At 32.1% G+C, this 26,669-nt stretch overlaps 2 protein-coding genes across 4 annotated transcripts; both read left to right on the forward strand.

Annotated features, from left to right (window-relative positions):
• The first annotated feature begins 87 nt into the window (after positions 1-87).
• On the forward strand, positions 88-18,937 carry Crag (DENN domain-containing protein Crag). Of its 3 annotated transcripts, XM_074123070.1 has the most exons (33): positions 89-611; positions 1,349-1,445; positions 1,519-1,762; positions 1,834-1,903; positions 1,976-2,148; positions 2,223-2,461; positions 2,553-2,678; positions 2,988-3,132; positions 3,588-3,763; positions 3,846-4,029; positions 5,020-5,161; positions 5,281-5,426; positions 5,517-5,630; positions 5,719-5,993; positions 6,261-6,378; positions 6,463-6,659; positions 7,625-7,791; positions 9,220-9,297; positions 10,347-10,478; positions 10,604-10,880; positions 10,965-11,200; positions 11,794-12,038; positions 12,116-12,399; positions 14,781-14,867; positions 15,706-15,855; positions 16,122-16,324; positions 16,533-16,719; positions 17,142-17,266; positions 17,379-17,647; positions 17,730-17,888; positions 18,070-18,164; positions 18,257-18,420; positions 18,564-18,937. In XM_074123070.1, exons 1-33 carry the CDS (start codon positions 410-412, stop codon positions 18,701-18,703), a joined length of 5,646 nt encoding a protein of 1,881 aa, XP_073979171.1. In that variant the 5' UTR covers positions 89-409; the 3' UTR covers positions 18,704-18,937. The 3 variants fall into 3 exon arrangements, with proteins under 3 accessions (XP_073979173.1, XP_073979171.1, XP_073979172.1); XM_074123072.1 differs by lacking the exon at positions 14,781-14,867 and having other exon boundaries at positions 88-611; XM_074123071.1 differs by lacking the exon at positions 9,220-9,297 and having other exon boundaries at positions 90-611.
• A 3,598-nt stretch (positions 18,938-22,535) lies between these two features.
• Ras85D (GTPase ras-like protein 1) lies at positions 22,536-24,501 on the forward strand. Its single transcript, XM_074123079.1, has one exon. The coding sequence runs from the start codon at positions 22,781-22,783 to the stop codon at positions 23,348-23,350; it is 570 nt and encodes a 189-aa protein (XP_073979180.1). The 5' UTR covers positions 22,536-22,780; the 3' UTR covers positions 23,351-24,501.
• The last annotated feature ends 2,168 nt before the right edge of the window (positions 24,502-26,669 follow it).

Genomic DNA, 26,669 nt, shown 5'->3' on the forward strand with positions numbered 1-26,669 from the left:
ATTACCTTACATGTTGCCATGGGGCGTTGCTAGGGTAAAAATGTCATTTGTGTTTTCTTCTTGTCATGTGTAAAATGGGGGAGAAAAAAAACAGTAAATCATTCAAAATGGCGATAACAACAATTAATTAGACGTTGCTTATTTGTCCCGAGGCAATAGTAAATAAAATAAAAATGTATATCATTAGTTTAACTGATAAATAGTAATGTACACAATCATTCTTAAGTTTTATTTGCGTAATGATGGTGGAACTATGTGGTGGTTATAATTTTCAAGTAAAATATTATTTTATAATTTGGTTGTGAAGCTGTGTTCTGTTGGTGAAAAATAAAAAAAAATAAAATGAAATGGTTTTAATACAGTTTTTAATGTAGAGATTATATTAATATAGATATTCAAACGGTTAAATATGGATGAGTGGAAGGTCGTTGATTATTTTGTAATTGCTGGTCTACCTTCAGATTACGAACTTTTAGAAGATTTTTCTCGAGACAATTCACAGTTAAAAGCTGCCCATAGCAAGGCTCCAATTACAGATATTACCGTAATTTTCCCATCCCAAGAAGAAAAAGCACCCGAAGGTTATACAGTAATTAAACGAACTCCTACAGGTATGTTTAGAAAAAAAACAAAATAAATTATAATGATTCAGTTGTATAATACATTTCGAGTTAACTTAAAATGTATATTTTGGTTTATTACTAAATAATGATGCAATAACTAGTCGCATCATACGGCTCGTGTATTAATTTCATTTGTAAGATTTAGGTTTAGTTTCGTCCTTCCCTTTATAATGTACAATCCCTAAAAAAAAGAAGAAAAAATTCCTTTTAAAGTGAACCTCTATCTCTATTGTACGATTCATATGCAATTTAAGAGTGATTTTGCACTCCTGACCTTACGGAGGTTAAGACCCTCAGGTAGAACGCAGTACTAAGTCTATGAATATTTTGGCTACTCCTTGCATCAGGATTTTGCAGGAGGCATATTTTACAGTTATTATTAAATATTTAGTGTTAAAAAATAAAGTCAACCGGCCAAACTCGAAAGTAAGAGGAGGTACCACTTAGTATGCAACACATTTTCGTAATCTTATTTTTAATTGTAATAAAAACCAAAAGATACATTCATGAAAAGAGGAGAACTTTAAAGGTTATAGTTAATATTTGATACTGTCTGGGGAAAAACCTACATTTGAGGGAGTCAAACTAGCTTTTCATGGTTTTAAATCTATGAAGGTGATTTAGAAAAATAATTTGGGCTTAATAATTTGCGAGAGTTCGCGGTACTGAAAGGGTTTTCTAAATAATTATAATTTCTGAATTGCAAATTTGTTTTTTATTTACAGGCATTACGGCAGATTTGAATCATGGAAGTATACGTAGTCAAGAAGTCTTCCTATGTTATCGCAGAGGTAGAGATAAACCACCTCTTGTGGATATTGGGTTAGTTTCCATTAAATACGCTGATAAACTTAAAATATCCAATAAAATATTTTCATCCTAATTTTAATTCTAGGGTTATGTATGAGGGCAAAGAAAGAATTCTGTCAGATTCTGAAATTGTGGAATTTACACCTGGAGGAAGGCCTGCAAATGTCAACAATTCTACTTCGAAAACTTTTCTTACTTATCGAAGAGCTCAGCCAACTATACCCTGTAATGCATTAGTTGTAACTGATATTGCTGTGATTATAACTAGCAAAGGAGAAACTGTGCCCCACGCGTTTTGTATGATCAAAAAAAATTTAAATAAGGGTCTTGTAAGTATTTCTTGAACATAAGGTGATATTTGTAGAAAGGATGGCAGCACCTACATGTATTTTGTTTACAGGTTGGATCAGATGTCTATATTTGTTATAAAAAATCTATGAATAGGGCAAATTTGATCAATTATAAATCAAGTTAGTACAAAAAACAAAAACTAGAATATCTACTTTAAGAATTAAAATGAGATTAAAAAATTATTATTTCAGGTATTTTATTGAGGTACCCTGAAAATGACAGGCCAAATCTTCCACTTCCGACAACGGTACCAATGTTTTGTTTGCCAATGGGATGTTCTTTAGAGAAGTGGCCGAAATCAGCCCAGGAGCCAGTTCCAATATTTTCAACTTTTGTGCTAACAGTATCTGATGCCGCCGAGAAGGTAAAAAAAAAAGTAGAGGTAAAACGATGGTATATTGATGTGCAACTGCTAGAAAATTATTTTTAATTTTATAGTTGTATGGATCTGCTGTAACATTTTACGAGCCGTATTCTCGCAATAAATTGACAGAGGAACAGAAAATTGCTCTTGGATATAGTGAAAATGATGAAACTAAAGATGACTGGACGTTTAACATCAATAAATGCATATGCCTTCTTTCCCGTTGGCCATTTTTTGATACTTATGAAAGATTTTTGAATTTTTTATATGAAATGTCTACAAGTCCGATTAGTCATCCGGTGCCTATCGAAAGGTAATACAAGCTTCAAAAAATATAATTAGTATGAGTTATCTTATTTCTAATGTATATATATATTTTCTCTTTTTTTTAAAAAAAATAAAAGGTTTATTACTTATCTAATTGAGGATATACCATTTCCTTCACAACAACGTCCTAGGATTCTAGTCCAATTATCTCCAACAGACCGTTTGATTTTGACCCAACCTGAAGATGTGCCCTTACCTCGAAGGTAATTTATTTTATTTCGACTTTCACAAGCATACTCCTTTTTTTTCTACATTTCACGTGCCATTTTCTTATTTTTACATAATGAGTGATAGTTTTGAAAAGAAGTATTGGAATCGGGTATTTTCGCATTAATTTTCTTTTTTTTCTTTAATTCTCTATGTATTGAAGTATCTCCTCAGAGATTTAGCCAAACTCAAAACGAACACTTAATACTCAAAAGAAAAAGCTGAACACTTAATATTACGTAAATTAATTCCAGAACTATCCACAATATTAAAAGGATTTAAACATTTAGATTTTTATTTTCCAGTGGTGCAGGGTTTCGCCAGTTGTTAATGCACCTTGGTTCTGATAATTGTTTATTATTATTGCTTTGTGGATTGACTGAACAAAAAATTTTGGTCCATTCTTTGAGACCTGATGTACTGACTGCTGTTGCTGAAGCCATATCAATGGTTAGAGATTCATATTTTAGCTATATGTAATGTTATACTAACATTAAAAAATAATCAATATCCAAAACTTTTGGTAGTTGTTTGAACTATCAATCATATTTATTTTATGAAGGTATTGTGTGGCAGTGGCCTGAGAAAGTCTTCATATCAAAAACTTTTTAATTGGTGCTCTACGTTTCGGGTACCATTGATGGCCCTCCATCAGGAGCTTCTTGGTAGTTAAAATGTTTAATTGCTGTGAATGTACACAGTTCTTCAAGACTAAGAATGATAAAAGCGCCAATGGTACCCGAAACGTTGAGCACCAATTAAGCAGTTTTAGTTAAAAACTTTCCCTTGCTATTACCGAAAATTTTCTCTCTGGAATTAAAGTCTTGACGAAGTCACAGATATATTATTAAAATTACATTATAAATTTTTGTATTCGTCTGATGCAAATAAATTATATTTTTCAGATTATGTTCCCCTTTAAATGGCAGTGTCCATATATACCATTATGTCCGCTTGGTTTGGCTGAGGTATTACACGCTCCGGTTCCTTATCTTATTGGAGTGGACTCTAGGTTTTTTGATCTTCATGACCTTCCTTCTGATGTCAACTCTGTTGATCTGGATACCAATAATATTACATTGTTAGTACTTATAAAGTCTTTGCTCTACGATGAAGTTGAACGTTAAGGATTACATCACATTTCTTTTATCTTTTTCAAATAGTTGTGAAGAAAAGCGCCATCTTTCGATCAAGCTTTTGCCGAAGAAAGCAGGAAGAACTTTAAGAAATAATCTTGATGTGCTTTCCGAAAAGCTAAAAGATTTTATAAAACAATCGATGGAGCCAGTCAATCAAAGCATCACCGATAATTCAATAGATAAGGAATTTCAAATGAAAAAGAAAGAGGTTTTAATTCAAATATTTATATTGTAGAATTTTATTAATTCGGTTGTCTTTTATAGCTAAGAATTCTGAATAATCACATGAATGCTTGCTAAACGCAAGCAGGTACGATGAAGTGCACGTTCGCTAGGGACGTCACTATTTCCCTTGAAGCAAGTGGCTAAACAATACCTCAGGGTCCTTGGGCACCCTATGGGCGCCTCAATCTATTAATTTGAATATTAACAATTCCTACATTTATACTGTAATCGTAGGCCTTGCAAAGTTAGCTGATATTTCAACGATTTGATGGTAGCGAAACCGCAGGAAAACTCGTTAACATCGCATTCCCATCAATGTTCACACTGTCACATGCACTTACTGGATTAGGTTTTTGTGCTTATAATTTGTATTTATATTGCTAGTACACATTTATAAAATGTAATAGCTCGTAAAATAAACATAGTCAAAACAAAACTGGTAGATTTGATAATGCTACATATTTTTCATATGCTATGACATTTAAGAGTTTTGTAAATTAAAGACAAAATAAAATCAAATATGATATTCATAATAATGTTTAACAGCACTATTGCCATACCCACCCCTAGTTTATAAGCATCTCTGAATTGAAAATAATAATGGAAAAAAATTAAATAATTCCATTAGATATTGTTCAGCCTTCCACTTATGAATCAGAAACTCTATAAAATTAAATAAGGCCTGAAAAAGTCCCCACAAACCCATAAAATAAAGGGCCTTTCCTTCGCTTTGCAACATGTCTTTTTGAAAGATAAATAGGAAGTTACTCTTAATGTCGTTGCTGAAACATCAGCTAGTTAAATGAACTAATACGTTACAACATTACCGCTGATGGCAATCCAGAAACATTTTGGATGGCTAACTTAAAATTGAACAATTAGTTTAAAATCAGAATTATGAATTAAGCTTTATGCTTTACATTATTATCCTTTTTTTTCTTTTTCTTTTTTTTTTTGTATAAAAAACTGACAGCAAAACTTAGAGTTGGAAATACAAGAGGCTTTTTTGAAATTCATGGCGACCATACTAAAAGGGTACAGAAATTTCTTACTTCCAATCACTAAAGCTCCAACAGTTGGAACCACTGATGCTACTTCATTATTTGATTTACAAGGTAAGTTTTGTACATTCAATTCTTGACATTTGTCCAAAATTTTAAATAGTTCATTTTTTTAAAAAGAGGAATTTAAGAAGTTATCACACAAAATAATCACTGATTTTTGTTTATTGAAGGTTTTTTAAGATCTCGAGAAAAAACCCATGGGAAATTTTTTTCCCTTGTCACAAAAACACAGATGTTTATCAGATTTATCGAAGAGAGATCTTTCGTGTCCGACATGGACGCTGGATTAGCATTTTTTGACGAATGTACCGAAAAGGTTTGTTAATATTAATATTATTTTGTGGGAGACTTATTTTCGTAAAACAGTAGAATATTTAAATTGTTTTCCCTTAATGTCACTTAATAGATGGATAGTGATGATGAAAATGTCCGTCTGTTGGAGTTAGATGAATCGCAGCACAGCGATCGAACGGTATTCTTCATGCCTCCTGAACCTACTGGAGAAACTTTCGTTTATAAGGTAAGTGATGTTCTCTCTATCTTGCGCTGGATCTCTAGTCAGTGCAGGAACATTTCATTAATAACCCCACTTGTTGCTTGTTGTACAGGGATTTAATCTGGATCCTGCTCTGCTGAGACGTCCTTGTTGCGGATGGAAACATCAAACTGGAGAAACTTGCGACGGTAGAAATAAAATAGCAAACATTAACGCCCAGGCTAAAGATAAAATAGATAGAGGAAGGTTTAGTGGTAACAGCGTAACTCCTGGTAGCCCAATGGCGCGACGAACTAAGTATGAAATAAAAACAGCGCAAAAGTTAGCTAGAAAATTCGCTGCGTCCCCACCTCTTTGGGCGAAATGTCTTTTAGGAACTTGCTATAGGTTAGTATCTTAAGGAATATTTATATGTTCAAACGTTAGAGAATTCTTTTGTCATATTAGCTTTCATTTTGGAGAACTTTCTTTAGGTTTAATGCTTCTTCAGAATTGTTGCTACTTTTAGACTTCTGTCTAGGGAAGATTTACTATAAGTTAACTCATGTGAACTTTTACAAAATAAAAAATATTGCCTTTGAAATCTCACATAGTTTAAGATACTCTGAAAAACTTACTTAGTTCTTCTAACTAATTTAATTGTTTTAATTGCAGTATCTGGTTTATACACTTGCCAAGCTATATTCTGACAACACAAAATCCTCCAGCAATACTTCGATATGCCTACGAACTTCTAGTGAAAATTCATAAAAATAAAACACCTGCTGATGAGGTAAGATTTTAGTTATGCCATTTTTATCTAGAGAAAGGGAGACAGAGAATGAGTAGAATTATTACACACCCTCCATGATCATAGATTTGCTATCGAGTGATGATGCAATTATGCGGAGTTTACTCTCAGCCGGTAGTGGCCGTAAAGCTACTCTTTCACATGAAGCGATCTAATCTTCAACCGAATGCTATAACATATGGTTTTTATAATAGAGCAGTGCTGGAGGCAAAATGGCCATCTGGCATGAGTAATTCAAGTCAACTCCTTTGGAACAAACTGAGGTAACATTACATTTTTCAGATTGATACTAAGCTAATTTATTAGTTCATAAATGAAATAAATTATTTTCAAATTTTCATTAGGTACACTCCTCACTAAACTTCTAAAATCTATAGTTTTGTATTTAATATTTTTCTTGAATACGATTTTTTGGGAATTTAAGAGTTTTGCTTCAACTTGATCTGGGAGCGAACTGATTCTCTCAAGTTTTTATGATAGAGAAAGACACAACGATTGTCTGCCGCCTGAACCAATCGTAAGTATTAAAGAAATTGTTGCTACAAGTAAAATTGACTCGGATTGAAATTTAAAACAAGATTATTTCGAATGGAAGCTCGGAAAACGGAAGAAATCTTGGCCTGGAGAAGTCTAATGAAGCCTTCGCGCAACTCAAATCTTTAACTGGCACTTCGAAATTTCTTTTCAGCAAGTCGCAAGAATGGTGGGTTAAAACCCCTGCACCTGAGTCAGGTTAAAAAGTTCATTTTAGCTACTCGCCTAAGTTTATTACGTATTTCCCCAACAGTGCCGGATAGCGATTCGATTGATCGTAGTTCTCTGCAGACTGAAGAAACACAACCATCTCAAGGGCTTGCTTGACTCTCGATGTTTGAGTGGATTTCGTCAGAAGAAGAGAAAATGGCGGCATTGCCCATACTGTTTCTGTGAGATCCAGTTGTATGGCCCATAGATCGGCTTTAAAGAGAAGAAAAATTCAAGCCTTCATACTTTTATTAGTTCACATCAACAGAGTGTTAAATCTAAACAGACAGGACTGGAGCAGTTGTCCTAAACTTGTGGGTACCTTTGAAACGCTAAGTGCTGACTTTCTAGCCGGTCCCCATGGATTCAGATCTAATCTAAATCTATCATAAGTGTATATTTTAAGAATATTTGTCAAGTGCATTTGTTATAAAGAAGATGAAATTGTGAGTGTTACATGCCAGATTTTGTTTTGTCGTAACAGGAATGTAATAGTTGGTGCAGCATTATTTAGAAAAGCAGGCTTAACTGCAGGCAGAAGGAGACTTTCCCTAGCCGGTGAAGACATTATTGGTTTAGCAGACAGGACAGCTAATTGTGGATCTAGAACTTCTATAGACAGTGCTGATTCCGTTTCTCATAAATTCGTTGGTGAGTTTTTAATCACTCAAGTAAATTAATATGTTGGCCTTCTAAGAGTAATTTTAGTGAAACTTTTCTGTCATTTAGTACTTGATTTTTTAGGCTAGATGCTTTCCTTAAATATGGCTTCTAATTGATAATAGATATTTTTTGAAAATTTAAAGCTTGTTATGGGTGTTTGGTTAAAAAAAAATTATTATGTAATTTTGTAGCAAGAAATTTAGCACACCAAAAACAAACAAAAGAATGGCATGTTCAGTTGTATTTGAAAAAATTGTATCATTTTCTAAGAAGGTTATTCTAGCAAGACTGAAACTGATTTTTTATACAGCTGTGCAGCAATTTTTAACTCTGCAACTGTATTTCAGTGATTTATTTTAAAGAAGTCCCCTTCTGAACTCTTTTACTACGGATCTGTCAGATCTCTCACAAATAAAAGAAGCCAATCTTTCTTGGTTCTAGAATTGTTTATATTTCTTCCAACATTGCTTTTGAGTTCACAAATCGAATGCACCAGAATTATGACTTGAGGAATGAGAATGGGGAAAAAATTGAACCTTTGCTATTAAGCGAATGTTTGCGCAGACTTTAAGTTGAATTTCGCCAAATATTCCATGGCCTGTTTCGCGCAAGTTGAGGAAGTACGTTATTATGACGCGATCGCCTACAATCTCGTTGCAGATATGGCGGTTTCATTGCTATTTGCTCCCTCAGTGCCGCCAATATTGCCGTGTAGTACGCTGCTGTAACAGGTTTACAGGAACTGTTTGAATTATTCCCTTACTGTCGAAAAACGTGATTCTGCTTTCCTACCGGAGCATCAACTTTCGCGTTTATTAGGTGGATTACCTGACAATTTCTACTATGCTTTGCTTGCGTGTTTGCCTTCAGTCATAATGATGCTATATGGTTCAAACGACAACAAAATTTTATCGCGCCTCACTCTTCCATTTCGCAAAAAAAGCCTAAATCTCTGCTCTTCCAAATATGCTAGGTATCAAGACTAAACTAAATAATTGTAAGAAATATCGGTATCAGTCTTTCTGGTTCAGACTTAGTTCTTATATTCAAGTAATTGTTTAAAATTGTAGGTGATTTATTAGAAAAAAATCCTCTTTTTCTCCTTAGTTATATTTTCCCAATGGATAGTTTCCTATCCCCATGGATGTATGTATGTATATGTCCTTCATAATTTTTAGTGTTTTAATTTGACAACAAAAGCGCTTGCAATTTACTGTTAAATAATAATTTTAAAACCTAAAGGAGAAATTGTGTTTGGATTGTCGTAATTGTCGTTAAGGGCACACTACTTTAATTAATTTTTATCAAATTTATAAGTTTTATATAAAAAAAAATCTAACAAACTAAAAATGATGTTGGCTAAGGAGATTGGAATGTAATATAAAAAAAAGAAAACTTAAGGTAAGAATTTTCCAGACAGTGTAAAGGAAGATATGGGATACAAATCAGAAAGTGACAAGAACAGGACAGTAGGGTACGAGGAAACAGATTCTGGTATGTGGAATCAGCATTAATTCTGCTAATGCACAGCAGTAATTTCAAAATTGTTATCCCACTTATTTTACTTACTAATTTTAGGTTAAGTTGCTAATTGCATTACCTGCATGTGGGCACAAATACTAAAATATGTACTTTGGGTCAGGAAATTGAGCTACTTTCCTTTTGAACACCTTTGTACGTCGTAAGAAGCCGACTTTGGTTTAGCTATTTCATTGAGTAACCACAGGTTTAGCTAATTAATCAAAAAGGATACTATTTTTGGTGCTCTTGGGAAAATTGAAGAGATGACGTTTTCTCATAGCGACTTAAAATTTGTTGAAATCTTTAATCGACCTTTTGTTTTATGTTTCTACAATTTCATTTTTTAGTAAATAATAATAACTTACTTCGAAAAACAAATAAATTACTTCCGAAGTAAGCATTTCTTTAGCGACAAACAATTTTTAAAACTACATAAAGTAGAGAAATAAACAAAAAATTGAAATATTTGCTTCTAATTTGTGGTTACATCTTTTACCCTTATAGAGATAACTTTTTTTAAGTTCACTTTAAGAAGAAAGATCAACCTCCTCTCTAACTCGGAAGTGCTCTTAAGAACCCGGGAAAAAGTTTCAAATAAAAGTTATAGAACTAAAGTGCCTAAATTATTTGTAAACACTCTACAAAAAAAATGTAGGCACTGTTTTCGACAAAATCTCAAAAACGTAAACATTTTATAAGTAAGATGGTAGCCGATTTTGATCAAACTTATTTAAGCATCTCTGACAGTTTAATAAAATTAGGTTATGTGGAGAACATAACTTGTAATTATAAAATCAGTGTTTTATAATTTTCATCTGATCAATTTGGGTTTCCCTCTTCCTTAATGGGTTAAATAATAATTTATAACAGTCGGAATTAGATAAAATTCTATTATATAAATTCTCCTCTACTATTTAAGTATCTCTCTATCGCCCTCCTTGGCAACCTCAATCTTTATATTTCAATCTGAGTCAAGATAAATGCGGAGTTTATCAACTTAAATTACTTTTAATATTTTCCAGACAATTGCATTGCTCCCACTTCTGAAGGATTTGCTGCTTTTGATAAATTTAGATCTCGTTTGGGAAGCATAGTTCGTCCTACAGGTTTACCCTTAATTAACCCTACAACAACATTCAAGCAACAACAACCATGTGAGTAGTAATTTCTTTAATTCGCGAAAGTAATTAATAAATTTACACACATACCACTAATAATCCTCTTTAAGAAGTTTTATGAATTTAAAATGGTTTGAAAATAGTAATTTTGATGATTTTAGTTGAGAGTAGTGCCGGCCTTCTTATGACTGGAATAGCAGGTCCATTGATAGAAGAACAAGTTGATTTAGGTTTATCAGACCATTCTCCAACTTCCGCTACATCCCCAACGCTTGGTCAGCCTCTTTGTAACAGCGGTGGTAGCCCAGGTGCGGGTATTAGAAGATGGACGTATAGGAGTGGTTCATGTACGGATTTCCATCATCGTCAACCACCTCCAGTTAGCCCTCCTCCTGTTAAGCCTTCTGTACAGGACAACTCTTACAAAATCCTTACCAGGTTTTTGTTTTTGTTTGTTTTAGTTTCCGTTATCAAATAATACTTATTATTTGCAGTTGAGTTGTTTGATTATTTTGTTTGTAGGTCAGAGAGTTTTGCAAACGATGCCGGTATACTAGCAAAATTGCACACATTGAAGGCAGAAGTTATGCCGACTAATTATGATGTGAAAAACAAAGGGACGCAGCATAGCGCTTTTAATAGTAATTCTAAGTCACTTTTTAACCGCAGAGGAAGTCTAAATCTGCTTAAATTTAAGGATAATAACGCTGCCTCAGATAGTTATGAATCATCGACAGAAAATATTGGCAGCTCAGTTGGTATGTAAGATAAATTATAATATAATATAATGTATTGAAAGAATTGGAATTTGGACAACATTTTACATCTCCTGTATTTGTAAATGTTTTACTATGTAAAAAGTTGGGTTTGATGCGTGATTGGTAGTAATCAGACGGTTCTAGTCGGGCTGCTGTTACTAGGGCATGTTATTAAATACTTCGCAGCTTCTGGGAATCTGGCTGACTGCTCTTACATGTAAATGGTTAATAAATTCGATCAATAGTGCAAGGTCCGCTTCTACAAGGTCCTGAATCTAGGTATAGAGGACGCACTAAACTATGTTTACTTTATTTTGAGGCTCTAAATTTTTTGGCAAGACATGACCAGTTCGTATAGAATGTTTGGCAGAAATGTCACTTAGTATGCAGGTAAGTGATAAGTAAAAGGAGAGGGGCACCTAATTTATTCCACTATATTCTTATTTTTAGCAATAACAATTTGATCTGATTCTCGAACTGAAATTGCGTAAAGAAAATTAAATAATTATCAGCGAAACAAATAACATTTTACTGGTGATGTTTTGAAACTATCCTTCTTGTGGAGATAACATGAACTAAATACAAATTTTTAGGCAGTGCAGGAGGTGGAAGCTTTGAGGAAATAAATAGGATGGACACACCAAAGAGGTCACGATTGATAAACGCTCTTGGTGCAAGGTTGAATAAATATAATTCACCTGGACAACAGAATGATTTAAGGCATAGTACGGCGACTAGCGAGGAACAGTTGAATAGCAGCTTGCTTAAGAGCCCATCAAGAACTCCTGTCACAGAAAATGATCCACTAGGGGCGCTAGCAAATGAAGACGAAGAAAATGTAATTATATTAGAGTATTCGTATTCATTTAATTTTAACAAGACTTCCCGCAACACTTCGTCGCATCTCTTTTTCAGAATGAGTCACAACCTCAAATCAAAACGCAAGAAAATGTTTCTCTCACAGCTTCAGAAATAGAATTAGATCAATGTGGAGCCCCAGTACTGTTCGATCGTCGTACCAATTCAGACTGGGGTAGTTCAACAGTTCCTCGTAGCGCAACATTCACTAAAACAGATGAATCAGACGAAGAATTATCTACTCATATGCATCGTTCATCTACAATGCCAATCAATTCATCATCAACGGCCACAACAACTGAATCACAACCTGTCTTTGGCCCTTTCAAACTACCTTTCACGTGAGCAATTCTGCATGATTTTACTCTCCCGAATTTATTTTCTTTTTTTTATTTTGCATGATTGTTTTAATAATTAATTTGTGTTCAACTTATACTTTTTTGTTTTTGAATTCGTTGCTATCAGCTTCTTTTATTTGTTGATATTCCTTCTTCATTAAACACTCTTTTTTTTTCAATTTTAAACATTATTTCAAAAGTGTCCTTAGCAATAGATTCATCAATGATTGATCCGTCATAGTTTGCTTCTTTGTTTTCTTTGTGATCGATTTCGTATTTCATCCATCTTCAGGTATTACTTTAACAGATTTTTTAACGAAATTCGACTTCTACTTTTCAAAGTAATATTTGACAGAATATGAAGGAGGTTAAAGGTACATATTAAGTGTCAGAATAACAAGTGTTATAAGCATAATAATATGTGGTAAAAGATTGGAATAGTGCGATTTAATGATTGCTATACAGACTCGGTTTGATTCCCGAACTTGCCCTAAGAAATTATTAAATGGTATAAAAAATGAATTTGTTGTAAATTATGTTGCCTTCATCGGACATCTCGTGATCGATAGTTGGGCGTAAAGCCCCTTTAAAAGAATTAAATATTTTATTAATGCGTATTTATGATTAATTTCTGTTTATTACAAAAGCATTTAAATTTTTCATCTACTACCCAACCTATCTTTTTATCAACTGCAAACTAGAACTAGGGGACACCAATCTCTTTCACAGGCTTTTGCCAGACATCCCTTTTTTTGCCTATGTATGCCCATTACTTTATGAGGTAAGGCCTTATTTTCCAACCATCACAAGTGACGATTTCATTTTGCGACAAACTCTAAAGGGAAGTCAAGGGAAAGCATTGGAATAACTTCATATCTCTGGCTTCTTTCAGAGTGTCCAATAAAATTTGTCTTATTATAGTTAAAATTATGACCTCTCGAAACGTGACCTTTAAACCGTAATTTATCACTCGCATTACAAGTCTTATTACTTCAAAATTAAATCTAAATACCTTTTCAATAATAAATTTTTAGGGTTCCGTGGCTAGGCTTTACTCCTTTACAATGTAGGAGTCTTTATCAGCAAAAACCTTATAATTGAATATCTGAAGATGGACAAAAACTAGAACTGGTTTAAATGAAATTAATCAAGTATTTTATGATGGATGAAGTTATTGACATTGTCCAGTATTGCAGACCCATCCTGGCGTTCAACAAGATTCATTGGTAGAATGTTATTTCCATTTTAAAAAAATGCAATAATTTTTTTCATTTAAATTCTATGATTTAAAGTTTATTAATTAAATTGTTTCAACTTTATCTTTTGGACCGTTATTCTCGTTAACAGACGACGTAACATTCATAGTTCTCAATTTTTTCAATGACTTTAGTCTTAAAGGGTGAACAGAAAAGAATCTTGAATTTGTTTAACTTGCTAAGTTACCGAAATACCGTTCAGGCAATTTCTTAATAACCTTCTTAGAATATACAAAATAGTATAGAATACTCAAATGTACACAATCAATAATGTTGCATAAAAAAAGTTACGTGGCTTATTAAAATTAAAGTAATAACACTTAAATGCAAAATCTTATGAAGTTCACTTAATTAAATTAAACAATTTAGCCCGTATGATAACCTAGCTGGTAACCATGTTCCATTTAGTTGGAGAGAATTACGCTCTAAGGTCATGAGATATTTTTTTTAATTTAATTAAACGGATTAATTGGTTTCTGGCATCTCATTCAAGTGACGAAACACTTGATTCATGCCAATTTCACTTATTCCCAATCTTCAAAGCCTCCACAGCAAAGTGTAGCCTTAAATTGTTTTTAATTGACACTTCTTCCAGTCCCTCGATATCCACTGAGATTACCATTCCTTCACTTCCATTTGATGGTCGAAGTTTGCCAATAAAAGTGTATTTGTAACTTAAGACAATCTTTGTAAGGCACCGTGTTTCAACGTAGTTTCCACTTTCACAAGTTCAGCAGCTCGAGGATGTGGTAACTTCTGGGTGGATAACAGCATATGTTCTTGGTGAATGCATAAAACTACTTGAAAACATCATCCTTATAATTATAATCTTGAAACAATTGAAATTTTGAATTGAAAAGTATGTTACATTATATTGCATCTCTTATTTTTTCTCTTTCTATCTTCTCTTTTCCTGAAATACCTATCCACATCCAGTGAAATTATTTTCTGCATAGCTTTCTATGACTTAACTTTTTATTTAATTCTGAGTTATAATTGAGCAATCTTGGCGTGCTAGTTATTTATTTTATTTTATTTATTTAACTTCTTAAATGTTTAAAAAAATTTGAATGTATTTTAAGTAGAAAATAGCACATAACAGTAGTGCTTGGTACCGTGTGTCCACAGCCGCTATTCTCCAGGCCGATTTAGCCTGCGCAAAGCTGCTGATAGGATCAATGCTCAGATGATTGAGAGTGCTATTACAAGTCTCAGGTAGGCTTTGTTTTAATTGATTTAAAAATATGTTTTCACAGTTTTACTTTATTTAATATTTTTCTGAAGAATGTATATTTTTTTTTTTAAATTCCACACTGCTTAAATTACAATATAATGGATTTTAAAAGCTTTTAACATTATTACAATTTGAAATTGAGTTTTATCACACTGGCTTTCTTTTTTAGCAGATTTAAATGATAAATAATTACACTTCCTAACGTGAAAAATTTGATGTTAATGAAGGTAAACATATGTTCTATGCAAATAGCTATTTATTTGGCAATTGAAAGTGCTTCTTTTTTTGGCTACTTGCAAATGAAAAATAAATATTTGCCGAAAAATCTTCTAGAAGCGAAAATTCTATTTGACAAGTGTGTAAAGTAAGCTTTAGCTCTCGATAAAGGACAGAATAGAAAATGATTCCTGTAAAAGAAATACTAAACAGTAGTGTCAGTTTATGTAAAGATGAGCAAATATATGAATTTCAGAAGAACCTTCAATCGTGCTGAATCAAACTGTAAAATTGGATTTCTTGAGAGTTTCAATGTAGTAAATATAAAGCTCCAAGCCTTGACTTGCCTTTTCTGCAGCAAATAAAATTTAAAATTTTAAAGATCTTCTTAGATTGGGTGCGTGCTTGTTATTATCTTCAAATAGTGCTCAGACAATTTGCTTTTTCTTAAAGATGTGCCCATGTACTGTAAATGAATTTATATAATTGACTAATAACCGGATAATTCATTTACTAAAAATATATTTTATAAAAACAATCCTTTTAATTTTCAAAAATAAATTTAAGTGTGAAAATGAAAAAATTATATTTTCTTGTGTGCAGTCCGAGTAGCCTCACCTCTAAGAAGTCTAATGAGATATTACTGGGAGGTCTGAGTAGTCTGAAATCTGCTGCCAACACTGTGGCGAAAAAGTTTGATGAAATTAAGGGAGTCATTTCAGCTAACAGTACTCCAGTGAAATCAGCGAGCCAGTAAGTATTCACTAACTCATTAACAGGCTTATCATTCTTCGCCGGTGATAGCATATTTTCCGGAATCATTTCCTTCTATTAAATCTGATTTCGGAATGGAAATACAATACAGAAGTTTACTAAATAAAATCTATTTATCCATCTATACTTTTAATAAGTACTATGTCTTATAAATTAGCTAGTGCACGTTGTTAATGGGGCCTTACATGTAATATTTAATGGGAGATGTCTGATTACTTTATAATTCTTTTAACTTGATGTTTTAGTCGAAGTACTTTGGAACGTGAAACCTTCTACGAAAATGACACAGATTGTACCGATGAAAATCCATCAGGAACGCAACGAAGAAAGATATCTAGTGAATTTTCACCATTAAATAGGGCCCAACATCTCCAGACTGACTTGGGAAGTGCAAATTTTGCAGAATGGCTTGTTGATAGCAGTAGTAAAGGCAGTGATTATAATCTTGGTAATTTCACATATATTTATCGATTTTTTTTTTTATTTGTTAAGATTTCTTGTCAGCTGACAGAGTGACGTTTGCGCAGTATTAGTAATTTTTATGGCAAATATGAAGTCATATCTAATGAATATTTTCATAACTATTTTCGTCTAAAAAGAAGTATTATTATTCTATTAGAAACCTTAAGTAATTGAAAATAATATTTTATCCAAAGGAGAGAGTGTGGCCAATATGTCACAGCCAAGTATTTTAATGTCATGGGGTCAAAGAGAAGCTTCTGCTCCAGTTGCGTTGCAAATTGTAATGACTACATGTTCCAAATGTCATAACTGCAACTCCATTCTATATGATGAAGAAATCATGGCAGGATGGACACCTGAAGATTCTAATCTTAATACAAAGTAAGTAATCTTCTTATTTTATATTATATTTTAATATAAAAATGAACTACAGAATTGAAACACTATAATAAATCTTCTATTTGATTATTTCCTGCGGAAGTGATACGATATGGATATTTATTGTCTCAACTATTTTTTAAATAAGACGAATTTTAAACATTTGTTATAACTTTCTCTTAAGTGGGGAAATTATTGCTATCTTGTCATATTTTCTACGAGTTTTCGCCTGAAATATCTGTTTTAAGAATCCCTGAATCTGAAAAAGTGGTTTTTAGAGAATCCTATATTGATAGAATATCTTAAAAACGAAATATTGCAAAGATCTGAAACTTATTTCCAAGGAATCAACTAAGCGATGAAAATCCCCCAACCTTTTTGAATCCTTTTAAGCAACTTCTTTTATAATCATTTCATTTTTTAAGATGTCAGTTCTGTGGCAAGGCGACCGTACCCTTACTATCAGTGACCGTGCTAGACTTCAGAAATTCACCAATGCCGCCTTCTTCTAATGTAACCAAAGAACGGAAAGTTTCTACTATTTCTTTAGGTAAGTGTAGGTAGTAACATTCGTGGTATAATTCTCGAGCATTGTAATTTAATTCATTAGCATTAGTTATAAAATATTTTCATTGATGGAATGCTACTTTACATTTTATTAGGTACAAGTGGAACTCACTTGGGAGATGGTAGTGCTGATGGTCAAGAAGATCCCAATAGTAGTGGCGAACCACCTCCAGGAGGCGGTATAACAGATCCACTTGCCGATCCAGCTAAGGCACAACCAGTTACTAGTGATCCGATCACTGTGCCTTATTTAAATCCACTAGTATTAAGGAAAGAATTTGAATCAATATTAGCCACTGAAGGTGATTCATGTTTAACGTATGCAAAATTTGCCGATGAACATCCAATAATTTATTGGAACATGGTAAGTACGTGAAGAGACAATTTAGTGTTGAAGGCCTCATATAAAAAAAGTTATTTGAAAAGAATGTTTTGGAACATTGCAGGTGTGGGCATTCACTCGCATTAACATCGAGTCACACTTACCAGGTCTAGCCTTAGGCTGTGCTTCTGCTCTTACAGAACCTCATCAATCTTGGGCAAATGCTACAGCTGCAAATGTTCTTGTATCAACTATGTGGCACAATCCTCGGTTACATGACGAGGTATTTGTAGTTTCTCAATAAGAAATTAATTATAATTTACATCCCTGGCCTTTTGGAAACCATAAAGCAAAATACGTGGAAGTTAATTAACAGTTCTATAGTAATTTTTTTATTTCTCTCATATCAACCATCTTTTTAATTTATCAAACTCTGTTTTACTATTAACCTAATCATATTACAGGTTGGCCAGCCAATGTTTTTGTCATGGAATCGGGACAATCAACCAAGTACTTTGGTTAGCGCATTAGTCATGGATCAGACAACCGTCCCTCAGAGGTGAGGACATGTTTATTTTAAATTTATAAAGATTATTTAGTTTAAGAAGTTTGTAGTAAAAACTGAAGTTTAAAATGCAATCTTCGTTTCAGTGTAATGCAGAAAACGATTTCTTGTTTACAATGTGGAGACTTAATAGAACCTTTAAAATTTTTGGCTTTTGAGAGGCAGAAATTAAAAGGACGCGGCCATTCGTTGTATAGAGAAATTCTATTTTTAGGGATAACTGCACTTGGCAGGGAAAATATTGACCAGAGTAAGTTATTCTTTAATCTTTCCGTGTGTTTTTGAAGAGTAGATTCTTTGATTCAAAATTGTTTTTTTGGTTATTTTTGTATGGTAATTATTTGAATATATTTTCTTATAATCCCATTTAAATATTAATATTTATGTTTACAGTAATATTCGACCGCGAATACTGCAGTGCTTATGAAAAACTCCCTTATGAGAAAGATCCAAAGCTGTACCTTCGATCAGATCAGCCGTTATCAATAGCATCATTTTACTGCAGGCAGTTTTTTAGGCCTCTGGAGCTGTGACAAAAGACTTCTACACGCTCCTCTCAACATCAATATTGGCTGCGTTTTCCATAGTGAACCGTCCAATCAGAAAAAATAAAATAAAATCGTACCCTCTCGGAAGTGCTTTAATAAGAATTTTAGTCCTTAAATTATTTAAAAATTAATAATGATAATAATAAAAAAAAAAAAATTAAAAAATATTACAGGAAGATTGTTTGTTGAAAGTTTATTTTGACTATAAGGAAAGCAAATTTTACTACAATCTCTTTGCAATAGGGCAATGTTTGCATATACTAGCAAACTTATTTATGAATTTGTGGAATATGTTAAAAAAAAGAAAAAGAAAATTAATAAATCAGGATGGTTGTTAAAGTTAACTATTTTTGACAATGTCATTTTTTCTGGAAATGACTAAAATGGCAACAATTGTAATGTGAAAATATTATATTTTTATTGTAAATACATTATTTTAAATCATTTGCAGCGAAATTTAATTAAATTTTATTTTTGGCCAATTAGATTGGCGACCAGTTAAGGAAAAAATAAATATTTATTTACGTGTTATTTTATATCTGTTGTAACTGATTAAAAAAAAAATGCATCTGTACAATATTGGCCGTTTTTTTTGTTTTTTTTTTCTCATTGGTGTTATTACTTCTATGTTTTGTATTCTCAGGCTATTTAATTAGTGTATATGAACTTTTTGCGAGCCATTTATTACTTGAAAATTTCTATCCTATGACGGTAGTGCGAATAAACGTTTGATTTTAAAGGCTCATTTAGTATTTTTTATTGTTTTGGAATGTTTTTAATATAATGTTAGGTTGTTATAGATAGTGGATGGTGGCATATTTATATAAGGTTCAATTAAAACGCTAGGAGGTGCCATCTAATGTTGACTTTTCTTAAGAAAATCTCATTATGCCAACGTTTCGAGCTGTATTTAGTTCATCAGTGCTACAAATCTGTGTGCACAATCTGTTTCTTTTTTTCAAATTGTACGAATAATGAAAGGACACAGATCTTCTTCTCACTTTCTTTTTATCTGTCTATTTTTCTCTATTTTCTTGCCTTGATGAAGAACTAAATACAGTACAGTTTCTGTTTTTCGAACCAATGCCAACATTCCAGAATCCTGGAACGGAAAGTTGATAACCAAGAAGTCAGATACTACTTTATCATTCATTACAAGTTCGTTCCAGTTAGGCATAGATAAACTTGTTTAGAAAAAAAAAAAAAAAAAATGTTGAACATGTTAAAAAGAAAACATGTTTATTGTAGATTTTAAAAGATTTTATCAATAAAAGGGCACAAGATGTACGTAAATTTTAATTTATTTATTGTTTTATTATGAACTCCAACGCAGACATTTCTGCTATTTCTTCGGTACCTCCGAGAACTCTATTTCTGAACATATGCTCTGCAGTAATTTCTTCTCTTAATTAGCAGAACAGAATATATAAATTGTGTTATGCCTACAAAACACATGTGCCAATCAGCGTACAAGTTGCAGAATCGCTTATTTTACTCACACTTCGAATACTAATATGAAAATTCAGTTTGCTTTTGTCCAATAATACGGCGATTATAGATGTGCATGAATTCAAAATTTATTTACTCTATAAAATAATTTCCAAAAAATATTGGCACTCGCTATTTTGCGATACAAAGCTGTTTTGTTCCTGTTGGGTTTATTACTTTTTTAAAGTTCATTTATTTTGCCAGTACTCTGATTGATACATATTGCCTTGCAACTTGTGATAAAATTATAGATGCTCAATGAAGTTTAATTGAAAATGATGTACATTTTTTTGTTTTAAATTTGATTTGATTTTAACTTTTTCTTTTTATAAAATGTTGAAATTTTTGTGCTCTATTATCTTGAAAACTGTTTTAATTTCTTTTATTTTAGCACTACTGTTGTAGGAGATTAATTTTGTTTCCTTTTTAATTGATTTTAATGCCTATTGTATCAATGCTATCAGTTTTATTTGACTGTTGCTTGAAAGCCGTAAATAATATATTTTATATCTGATAAATAAATTATTATTTTAAATTATTCTTAAATTGAACACCCATAAAACTCCAGTGAGATAATTTTATAAAGAATCTGCGTTTATATATATATAAAAAAAAACAGCTTTTATTCATACAGACCGATAAAAAGAAACGTCTCATCTTATTTGAGATATCCATAAATAACTTGCTTTAAATTACTTAAACAAGAAAAAGTTTCTTCTCCATGGCGAATTTTACCAAATAGGAAAAAAGTGATGTACACTAAGTGGTATTATTGGATGAATCCTATGATTTAGGTCCTCGGAATTTTAGAAAGGTATGTACTGCTAAAGTAGCACGGGAACTACTCTGGAGAATTGGACTTCTCAATTGAAGAAACGACGCACGTAATGGAATAAATAATGGTCTCTATATGAATTTATATAATTATTGAAGAAAAAGAACCAGATTAAAAAAATGTTGCACTATAAGATACTGTTACAGACTTCACAGTGTTAAGAATAGATAGATTGCGTCCCATTATCAAGTTATTAAGCTTTACGCAGTTCATCTCAAATGACTTTCTTTTGTCATTCAATTAAATAACTGTTCTGTATATGGACAAATATTTAGATGATCAACGTTCGTACCTCTCTCGGCATACCTGGGAACCGAGAACTACAGAAATAAAGTAGCGATGTATCTGCAACCTGTTCAGCATACTCCGATTCACATCTCTATATGAGGTTTGTCGAGCAGAATGTGTAACTGTGCCCAATGGATGGTGATTAAAAAGCTAGCACTTATAGTTCTTTGAGTTACACTTCCTGATTACTTTGTTCCTGAAAATATGGAGCTTGTCCACTCCTTTCAACATTTTCTATTGTTCGAGTTCCATTGCAGACAACCCATTGTTATTAGAGTGGCCTTTAGCGCCCTTTCTATAACGTTATTAATAACTTCGTTGATCTATTAAGTTATGGATATACTGGGCATATTTCTATTGCGAATCTGCCTCTTTTGTACCAGCTATCTTCCAGTCGAGGATCGTAAAAAGATCGTCATGGTACGCTGTAGCTATACTTCTGCAACGACTTTAAATGGTCTTCTCTGAAGGTTTATCTATGTAGATGTCTAGGCAAACGCTTTACCATTCGGATTACAACTCGCGACAATAGTATTTTCAGTCCATAGAGGAGAGGTATACTCTTTATCATCTTTAAAAATAGGAGAGCTTCGAGTCTCAAATGATGCATGGAAAATTGAAAGCTTCGAAAATCTCTCTAGTTCAATCTAACCAGTACCAGCTTGTACCAGACTTCGGGGTTGTATTTCCATCATATTTCAGTATACCGTAAAAGGGGCATAGAGTATTCATCTAAATTCTCCAAATATTAAATTAAGGCTTAAAAATTATGCATTATAATAAATTCTATTATTTTTTTTACTTTTAAGTAAATAGATATCAATTTATTGGCATCCCATACCGAACTTGAAAATTAGAATTGAAACAATGAAATAGGATTCTTCTGGTAATTAACATTATTTGTTTTAATGGGTTTATGAACAACTTTTTAATTTTTATTCTGTAAATTACCAAAGTAATTAAACATAACGTTAACCTCTTATAAGTTACACATTTGAATGGAATTTTTAGAGAATGTTACTTTTAAGGTAATGTTTTTGTCTAGGGTAGTATGGTTAGCAGTAATTTAAATTAGAATTAAACAATAGAATCGTTAATGAATTGCCCTTACTTAATAAATCACTTTATAAAAGTAATAAACTAAAATTATTCATGTCATTAATGGTTTAACACAAAACTTTATTAAAATTCCAAATTCTAACCCTAGTAGTAGTAGCATGTTGGCTAACCTGTTTTTTGTTGTAGTACAGTAGTGTTAGGCTTACTCTAATAACAAATAATTTATGTAGTAACGTTTCATTCTACTTTTGTTTTTTGGATTCGTTTATTAAAAATGGCTTTTAAAGCTACAATTTAATTAACGCCCTGAAAGTTAATAATAAACCTTAACCACGTTTTCAATCGGCGAAGTGGTGTATTCTTTGTGTAGTAGGTGTGTGCTTCAATCAGCAATGACTGAATATAAATTGGTAGTGGTAGGTGCAGGAGGTGTTGGAAAAAGTGCATTAACTATACAGTTAATACAAAATCATTTTGTGGACGAATATGATCCAACGATAGAAGATTCATATAGGAAGCAAGTAGTGATTGATGGGGAAACCTGTTTGCTGGACATTTTGGACACTGCAGGTCAAGAAGAGTACAGTGCTATGAGAGACCAGTACATGAGAACAGGTGAAGGATTTTTACTTGTTTTTGCTGTAAATAGTGTTAAATCTTTCGAAGATATTGGTATGTATCGGGAGCAGATTAAACGAGTTAAAGATGCTGAAGAAGTGCCAATGGTATTAGTTGGCAATAAATGTGATTTACCAGTTTGGGCAGTCGATATGAACCAAGCTAGAGAGATCGCCAGACAATATGCTATACCATTTGTGGAAACATCGGCAAAAACTCGAATGGGTGTTGATGATGCGTTCTATACACTTGTACGTGAAATAAGGAAAGACAAAGAAGTTCGAGGAAAAGAGAAACGAAGGGGCACAAACAGAAACAGAAGGAAACGCTGTTGGATTCTTTAGGTTTTTGCATCTCCAGTTTTAATATTCCACGATTTTCCTTGTACTATTTATTAAAACATTTACTTTAAATTACAGTAAATGTGCTCTGAAAATATTGATGTAAAACTCTCACTACTTATTGTATTGTACAGTGGCAAGCTTTTTAAACAACTGTTTCTTTCCTTTTTATTTTCTTTTCTTTATTAATTTGAATATTAATGGCCATGACAAATAGTAAATATGTTATTAATTAAAATGTATAACTACCAAAAGTTAGTTATTCATTTTAAGTCTTTTAATATTATCCTAATTATAGTTTTACATTAAAAAGTTTTTATATATTGTTTTATGGGTAGACTATTTTCTGTACAGCACAATTTTTGAAATTTTACCTATACGAATATGTTGTTAGGTATGAAATTATAAATGTAGTTATATTGTAAAGTATATTATAGGTTATTCTAAAAATTATTTACTCCACCTGCTCAATGTGGAAAATTCTACCCAACATCCTGAGAGGGGAAAACAACAAATTATTGAGGTTTATTGCTTTTATGATTCTAAAAAAAATATTAACATTATTTGTAAATAAATTTACTGCTGTGGTAGGTGGAATCTCAGTGGTACATTTACTTTAACTCCATGCCTTTGCCCTATTATAATTATGATTTTATTGTAAAAAAATAAAATAATAAGTGAATAAAGTAAAATAACAAAAAATAAAATTAAAACTACGTTATTATCAAATTAAGGATAACTCAAATGTAAATATTGTACTTTATTATAATAATAATAATAAAAAATTGTTTTAATATAAATAATATAGAATTTACTGTTTTTAATTAATGTTAAAAACTTATATGTATATTTCTATAAATTGATTATTTTACACCGAATATATCTTTATTAAAACAACTACAAAAAATCAATCTTACGTGTTATTAATTTTTATTATGTATGCTTGCTTTGTTTTTATTATAATTTCAAGTAATGGATAAAAAAGAAAAGAACATCTATAATATTGTTCTCGAATCGCACATTTATATGTAACATAGTCTAAGAAATGGTTATGACTATTGTTGTATATAATGTTATAACTGTATGACTATATATTTGTCTTATTGTTTACATTTTTTGAAATAGGTAAATATTTCAATAAATTTATGATGTTACTTTCTCTTTTTATTTACCTTTTTTTATATGTATATTAAAATCAAAAGAGAAACTAACCAAAATTAGTCGTAGATCGTATGTTAGTAAGTTGATACACTATTTTTATTTGTCAATTAATCCAGTATAATTAATTTTTCATTATAAATTATTTTTTGAAAGACCAACTTTTTAACCCTCAAGTAGGCGGGTGAAAAAAATTGCACTAGAGCGCAGGATGGTTATCTGAAAACTGCCTCTAGGTTTCTTTTTATTTAACTAAAAACTAGGACTTATTCTTGATACAATTGATAATGTAGTGATTAAATATCAAAACTAATCACCGAATACGATGGCTGCAAAATAGTTCTGCATATTACAGACAATGAATCTAAATTTATTGTGGATAACGTTTGCGGACAAATATCTTTGCCACTTTTTTCAAATTCTGGGTAATTCAAAACTTGTATTTCCATTGAAATTAAAAAAATCGAAAATCTGCGCTGTAAGTACTTCCTCTAAAGAGGAGTATGAGAGAGTAAAAATTATTGATTGTAAAGGTGGTACCCCGGTAGGAGTAGTTTAAAATAAGATCGCTATTTATGCTTATGGTTAATCAGAAAAATGTTTGATGATTTACTGGCCACGCATAAGCTCAAGTTGTTCCCTCAGACCCAACCCGCTCACACGACCTGAGTTTTGAATCTGATAAAAGAGTAAGGTTAAGAAAGATGGTGGAGTGGAAGTAACATACGGCTAAATGCATCTGGAGTTCTCACATAGTTAGGCTCTATGTTGGTCCAAATTTGAAAGCTTTGATAGTTTCAGAAGCAGAAACAATTTTTAGGTAATTAAATTTTTTTAATACTACTCTTAATTATGTAATGAAGTCATGGGGTAAACATTTGGATTTTCTTTTTAAATTCCAAAGCAGACAGATTTAAGTGTTAACAAATTCTGCATTGTTTTCACAGTCGACCATACACTAGTTTAACTTCTATTTAGTAGACTGCCTCGTTCTACTTTCTTTTTCAGGGCTTCTATCTAATCTACTGGAAGGTTCCACATCCGAAAATAAAGGTACATAGGATACGCAGGTCTAGATGAATTGGTTATTCCGCTGATAATTTCGTAACTGGCATTTAAATTTTCACGATATTGGAGAACCTACTTTTTGAATAATCAAAATAAAATCTTAGTTTTTCTCTTAGCAACTTACATGGACTTCCACAGTAACCTGAAATGCCTCTCTCCTTATTCATTTTAAAAAGGATGGGACAATAAACTTTGCATCTTTCAAATTCCCACGAGCAGTTCAAATTTCTTTCGTAAATGTCAGTACTAGAGTTCTTATTCCCTACATCCTCAGTAACGTAACATGGGGTCGAGAAGAGAGAAAAGTTCCAAAGCAGACTGAAGACTCCCTCGCATACACATTCTTCAATCGATGGAAAGAATAGTTAGAGATGTCAAAATTTAATAATGAGCGAACACCACATATTTGCATAATTGAATATTCTACATCCATGAAAAAGGCTTTCATATCATTTAAATAAACATTGGTTTGTCTTTTAATGAAAATAAATGCAACGCACTTAAAATAGAGATAGCATAACTAACTTTGCTGTTGAGTTATAAAAATGGGTTTGAAGATTCGCAAAAATCTGGAATTGAAGATATCTGCGATATTGACATAACTTGAAGGGTAGCCAGAGGATGAGACCTCAATAAATTATGGTCATCTGAAGAATATGAAAAAACCAAAACTAAAACTTAAGCACTTTGTAACAAGTGTTGATACACCATGTCCTGAAGAATGGAACCCAAGCCCGTTCGAAGCGAAAGGAACAGTATGTGAGTAACTGGCATGAAGAGAAGAATTTTTATGAAAACAAGGGATAATTAAGGAAAAATGAAAGATAGTGGATACTTCAGAACGGTAAAAGACTAGGTACAAAATTTGACATATTTACGTAATTCTGCTTGCAATTCTCCAGTATGCTGGAGTAAATCAAAATCAGAACAATCGAAAACAATAAAAAGAATCGTGTGACTTCATAAACGATATCTAAGAAAGTCCTTTACCAAACAGCACGCCTTTTTTTAAATTAAGTATTAAATTAAAACAGTCTTAAAGCTTAAATTTTGAGAAAATGGTACTATTGGGTAACAAAAAGCTTTGTAGCTATAA

The sequence above is a fragment of the Rhodnius prolixus genome, unplaced genomic scaffold (assembly GCF_049639745.1).
Source record: "Rhodnius prolixus isolate KJV_2025 unplaced genomic scaffold, Rpr scaffold_14, whole genome shotgun sequence".
In the NCBI taxonomy this organism is placed as follows: Eukaryota; Metazoa; Arthropoda; class Insecta; order Hemiptera; family Reduviidae; genus Rhodnius; species Rhodnius prolixus.

Coding starts and splice junctions, on each gene's coding strand:
- Crag (XM_074123070.1), top strand. CDS start 410: ATGGATGAGTGGAAGGTCGTTGATTATTTTGTAATTGCTGGTCTACCT. Junction 2,462..2,552: donor CATCCGGTGCCTATCGAAAG/GTAATACAAGCT, acceptor AAAAAATAAAAG/GTTTATTACTTATCTAATTG. Junction 15,856..16,121: donor CCAGTGAAATCAGCGAGCCA/GTAAGTATTCAC, acceptor TTGATGTTTTAG/TCGAAGTACTTTGGAACGTG.
- Ras85D (XM_074123079.1), top strand. CDS start 22,781: ATGACTGAATATAAATTGGTAGTGGTAGGTGCAGGAGGTGTTGGAAAA.